At 54.9% G+C, this 5,939-nt stretch overlaps 1 protein-coding gene across 1 annotated transcript in view; it reads left to right on the forward strand.

Moving 5' to 3' along the window:
- Nucleotides 1-5,939, forward strand: part of NTN1 (netrin 1) — a gene marked incomplete at its 5' end in the record, with an annotated part of 49,609 nt that overhangs the window by 40,736 nt on the left and 2,934 nt on the right. Inside the window, 3 exons of the mRNA XM_010721234.2 lie at nucleotides 297-446; nucleotides 1,015-1,068; nucleotides 3,664-3,738. Coding sequence (XP_010719536.2) covers nucleotides 297-446; nucleotides 1,015-1,068; nucleotides 3,664-3,738 — 279 coding nt within the window. The remainder of the gene's footprint in view (nucleotides 1-296; nucleotides 447-1,014; nucleotides 1,069-3,663; nucleotides 3,739-5,939) is intronic.

A 5,939-nucleotide genomic window follows, 5' to 3' on the forward strand; every position in this document is an offset into this window, starting at 1 on the left:
CCTTCCTTGTACCTTTCTTTTCCTTATTTTTTTGTCCCTTTCCACCCGCACCCCCATGGTCCCTCCCAGCCCCACAGCCGCACTCCCGGAAGCCCTGGCTGGTTGCTGGGCTCCCCGTGCCCTTTCCCTCTCCTTGTGTAACCCTGCCCTCATTTGCTCATTTTTGCATTAACTGCTGTGCTGCTGCTCTGCTCGCGCGCTCTACCACCACCCTGCTGCCTGTGCAGCCCTGCTAACCCCCCCCGTGTGCATTTTTGCTAACGACCCCCTCACCTCCTCTTGTGTTCCCCCCCCAGAGTGCGATTGCCATCCCGTGGGCGCCGCTGGCCAAACCTGCAACCAGACCACGGGGCAGTGCCCCTGCAAGGACGGCGTCACCGGCATCACCTGCAACCGCTGCGCCAAGGGCTACCAGCAGAGCCGCTCGCCCATCGCGCCCTGCATAAGTAGGTGCACCGAGGGGACCCCGAGCACACCTGGCTGCTGCTCGCCCCGATGTGCCGGCAGCCAGGGCTGGGCAGCTGCAGCTCGTGCCGTAGGGTGCATTGGCCAAAAGCCTGCGTCGGATCTCACCGCCAAGTTATGGGGCAGACACCCTTTCTTCATATTCTGGGGTGGTTTTTGGACACTCATCCCTCCCTGTGCCGCAGCGGGGTGGCAAGAGCCCAGGCCGAATGCTGGTCTCCCTCAGTGCCGCGCTATGCCCCGCAGACACTGTGAGCAAAGGGCTGTCCTCCCCCAGAGCCCGAGGCTGTGGTGAACCAGAGGGTAAATTCCCCTTGCGTCACCCCCTGGGGACACAAAGCGCTAAACAAAGGCAGACGCAGCATTTCAGCACAGCCATGAGCTCACCTCCCCTCCACCACCGCCCCCAGCAGCGATCTTAGGGATGCTCCAAAAGTGCCACGTCCCAAATGCTCAAAAGCTGTCAGGAGCGACGCTGGGGGGTGGGGAGGGCACAGCTGCTCAGCACCGGGCCTAACCCTGCCTCCTCTGTCCCCTCTTGTCCTGCAGAGATCCCCGCTGCGCCGCCCCCCACAGCCGCCAGCAGCACGGAGGAGCCCGCAGGTACGTGTCCCCCTCCCCAGCTCCTCAGTGCCACGACAACAGACACCTTCTCTTTCCTTGACGTGAAAAGTGCACCGAATTACTGCACCGACTTAAGAGACGTGGATAACTTCTGTGCCCCCAGCGTCTGAGTTTTCTAATCCAGGCAGGACTTATGGGAGCACATGGGGTGATGTGGCCGAGCTGGCAGTGCTCAGGGGTTATCCCAAGTAGGAAAGCTTTACATGGGGTGTTTAGTGGTTGTTTGGTGGTTGTAGCTGAGTTTTCTCGAGTCAGAGGACTGGAGAACCAACAGTCCCCCATTAGAGGAAAACCCAAGTGCTGCTTATTGCCTCTATTGAGCATTGCCTCTATTTGTCTAGATCTGTGTGCTCCCTGTGTCAAGCAATGCGGCCACAGCTGTGCCCCAGTGTAACAGCTCTGTGAGGCCATGGGGTGGGATGCTGGTCACACAGGGCTGCCCCATTGGTACCTCCCATTCCCTCCTATGTCCCTGCACCAGCAGTACAGTGGTCCCCTCCATGCCTATTGTTCCCCAGAGGGACCCTCTGCTGCCCCACATCCCAGCGAGGGGACCAACCCGACCCCCCTAACCGAGCACGGAGCCAGAGCAGGGGTGGAAGCATTGAACTTCTGGGGGCCCTGCCTGGTTCTGCTTCTTCCTAATGGGAGAAAAAGGCTTACAGAGCTGCCAGTCATTGCTGTCTGATCTGCCCTAACCCAAATCGGAGTGGGACTGATTACCGGAGGTGGATGATTTCAGCAGGAGGGTTTAAATGGAACCAGGTGATGGGATCGGTGTGGTTCCTTCTGGGTCTGCAGCACTCTGAATGAGGAGGGGGTGTCCACCAGCTCCAGGGTGGGAGCTGCAGGTCCAGTGTCAGATCAATTTCTTATTATTACTACTGTTATTATTACTATTATTATTATTATTATTCTGAAGTGAAATGAACAGTTCCTCTTCCCATTCCCGAGGTGTTCCTGGCTGTGTCCCCTTGTTGAAGCACAGCACTGGTTCCCCATTGCAACTCTGCCTTGGAGCGGGGAGCCCACTCTGTCCCTCCTGGTGACAGTGACACGGTGACATGATGGCATGGTGACATGGTGACATGGTGACGTGGTGACACTGTCCCACACAGCACCGCTCGGCTGGGGAGCCGTTGTCAGGTTGGGATGTTACAGGGCGGCCAAAGCTGCCGAGCGCCCGTCCCTGCTTTCCATCCCAGCGCTGCGGGCGAGAGGCTTTAATCTAATTACATGCTTTATTTGCGCCAATTTGTTTTCCAATCAATCTTGCTCAGCCAGAATAAAGGAGGTTTCCGCGGGCTTGTTCGCACTCCTTGTTCCAAGGGAGAGGTTCGGGCAGTTCTCCTGCATGGCAGCGCGTCCTGCTGCCCCTTGCGTGGGGCGGATGGCCCCATGGCACAGCCATAAGGAGGTTCTGGGGCATCCCAGGCACGGCGCTTTGGGAGGAGGCTATGGGGTGAGGATCCTGCCTGGGGCTGTGGGGCTGGGTGTGGTGCAGGGGGTGCTCTGTGAGCTTTGGCACCCCCACGCTGGCTGTCAGCCCACAGCGGCATTTAGGGCCCAACCTGGGGGAAATCAATGGGAATTCAGCTGTATAAATCAGGATTAGAAACGCAAATCCCATGGGGGTTCGAAGCCTCAAACCTGCAGTTTGAGTTACACACCCCAGCCAAGAAATGAGGCTGTAATTGCTCTGTCATGTCAGGATTGAGGGCCATTCATTTCCGTTCCTGACATGTGGCTTTGGTGGAGTATTAGTTACCCTTTAGAAACTGCGAGCACTGCAATTTGCAGCCCCGAGCCCATTGCCTGCATCCCACAACCATCCCATTTCCAACCTGCAGACATTCAATATCCATCCCACATCCAATCTACATCCATCCCATATCCAACCTACATTCATCCCGCATCCATCCCGTATTCAACCTATATCTATCCTACTTCCATCCCATATCCAGCCTACATCCATCCCACATCCATCCCACATCCATCCCACATCCATCCTACATCCAACCCATATCCAACCTACATCCATCCCACATCCATCCCACATCCATCCTACATCCAACCCATATCCAACTTACATCCATCCCACATCCATCCTGCATCCATCCTATATCCATTCCATATACATCCTACATCCATCCCACATCCATCCAGCCCCATTGTTGTAGGGTTCAGCCCTGCACTGTGCTTCCCTGCAGCGTTCAGCCTCACACTCTCAGCTCCAGCTCTGCAACCAAAAATGAAGTGTATTTACAAAACCGAGTGGAATACAGCTTTGCAGCTCCCACCTCCGACTCTGCTCACCTCCATGGACCACCAGTTTCCTCCCCAACCCCACTGCTGGGCTGACCCCACGGGGTCAGGGTGATAATGGGGCTCTGTGGGGTGAGAACAGGGCTGTGGGGGCACTGTGGGAGGGGTCTCTGTGCCCTAGGAGAGACAGAACTGCTGACAGCCCTCGACCCCAGAGGGGTGTCTGGGTACATCCCCCCGCAGCTTCTCCTCATGTTCTGGATCATTAATGGTGTTTTCCTTCCCCTCCCCCCCCCCTCTGCCCCACAGACTGTGACTCGTATTGCAAAGCCTCCAAGGGGAAGCTGAAGATTAACATGAAGAAGTACTGCAAGAAGGACTATGGTGAGTGCAGCCACCCCAAACCCAGCAGTGCTGTGCTGTAGGGTGAGGGGCAGACAGTGCTGCAGGGCAGGCAGTGCTGTGGGATGAGGTGTTATGGGATAACAGATGTTATGGGACAAGAGATGTTACGGGTAAGTGATGCTGTGGGATATAAGATGTTATGGAATAAGAGATATTATGGCATAAGAGATGCTATGGGTTAAGAGATGACATGGAATAAGTGATGTTGTGGGATAAGAGATGCTATGGGATAAGAGATGCAATGGGATAAGAGATGATTTGGGATATGAGATGCTATGGGATATGAGATGCTATGGGAGAAGTGATGCTGTGGGAGAAGTGATGCTCTGTGATATAAGATATTATGGAATAAGAGATGTTATGGGATAAGAGACGCTGTGGGATAAGTGATGTTATAGGATAAGAGAAGCTATGGGAGAAGAGATGCTACGGGAGAAGTGATACTGAGGAATAAGAGAGGCTGTGGGATAAGTGATGCTGTGGGATGGGATAGGCAATGCTGCAGGGTAGATGATGCTGTGGAATGAGTGCTGCTGTGGGGTAGGCAATGCCAAGGGATAAGCGATGCTGCAGAGTAAGCAGTACTTTGGGATAAGCAACACTGCAGTGCTTTGGGATGAGGAATGCTTTGGGATCAGCACTGCTCTGGGACAGCAATGCTTTGGGATAGGGGAAGAGCAACGCTGTGGGACTGGCAATGGGGCGGCTCAGTGCTGGGAGAGCTTGAACTTCCCGCAGAGCTGGGAGCGAAGAAAGGGCTGAAAAGTTGCACGGGGGATAATGCAGCCCCTCTGAGTGACACCGCAGTGGGATGCCAATTAGGAGACTCTTTTCCTCATCTTTCCATGGCACGGCTACACTGAATGTCCTAAAAGGCCCTAATTAGCTGAACGGAGCTCCTGCTCCCGCGGGCTCCACTGGCTGCTATCACCCCACACTCCTCAATGGGGCCTTTGAGCTGGCCGCCCCATTCACAGGCTGAAAGGGGATGTTGTCCCCGATTCACTTCCCCTATCTCTCTGCTTTGGGTACTGTTGCGGTGGTTTTTTCTTTTGATAAATTGGGCTCTTTCCCACAAGATGGGTTCAGTGCAAATATTTGCAGTACAGCAGTGATGGGGCGGGCGGGGGGAGGAGGCAGTGGGGTCCTATAGTGCTGTGCCCACTGCCCCACTGCGGCACTGCAGGGAGAGCCCCAGCAGAGGTGTGGGGCTGGATGGCCCCGTGCCCCACCAGGATTAAGGGCTGTAAATCCCTGATATTGAGGCAGTAGGAAACTGGCGGCCAGAGAGGCAAAGCTCAGTGCCTTTGCCAAATACGTTTTTAAAAAAATAAATAAATAAAAGGGAAAAAAAAAAAAAATCCCATATGAACATTTTGCTCCAGCGGGGGAGGATGCAGTGCTTTCCATTTCCAGAGTGTCATCACTGCGGTCCCAAAGGCTCTGCCCTATATCCTCTGTGTGCGGGACGCAGTGGGGCTGAGCATGGGGAGCTGGGGGGTTGAGCATGGGATTCTGTGGGGCTGCATATGAGATAGAGTGGGGCTGCAAACGGAATGCAGTGGATCTCCATGCGGGATGCAGTGGGGCTGAGTGTGGGATACAGTGGGGATGAGCACAGGATGCAGTGGGGCTGACATGGGATGCTGTTGGTCTGCACGTGGGATGCAATAGGGCTGAGCATGAGATGCAGTGGGGGCTGAGCATGGGATGCAGAGGGGATGCTTATGGGCTGCAGTGGGGTTGAGTATGGGATGGACTGGGGCTGCATATGGATGCAATGGGGCTGAGCATAGGATGCTCTGGGTCTCCATGTGGGATGCAATGAGGCTGCATATGGAATTCATCACAGCTGTGGCAGTGCCAACTTGCCCCTCAGCTTCACTCCCTCCACCCCACAGACAGAGGCAGCACACAGCCATCCCCAACAGCTCTCCCCACACCGTGGGTCAGCATGGGGTGTCCTGAGAGCTCCTCCCGGTTCCTTCCCACTCACTCTCTCCATGCTGTCAGCGCGGAGCCGGGCAGGTCAAAGGTTTGAGCTCTTTTGGAAAGATTTGTTTCCAAAAACTAAAAGTTGGCCGATGCTCACATTTTGTTACCTTCACACCAGGCTGGGAAATACACGGTCAGAGCTTTGGGTGTTTGTTTAATTCTTCTTCTCTCTCTTTTTTTTTTTT

Source organism: Meleagris gallopavo, chromosome 20 (genome assembly GCF_000146605.3).
Source record: "Meleagris gallopavo isolate NT-WF06-2002-E0010 breed Aviagen turkey brand Nicholas breeding stock chromosome 20, Turkey_5.1, whole genome shotgun sequence".
NCBI lineage: Eukaryota > Metazoa > Chordata > Aves > Galliformes > Phasianidae > Meleagris > Meleagris gallopavo.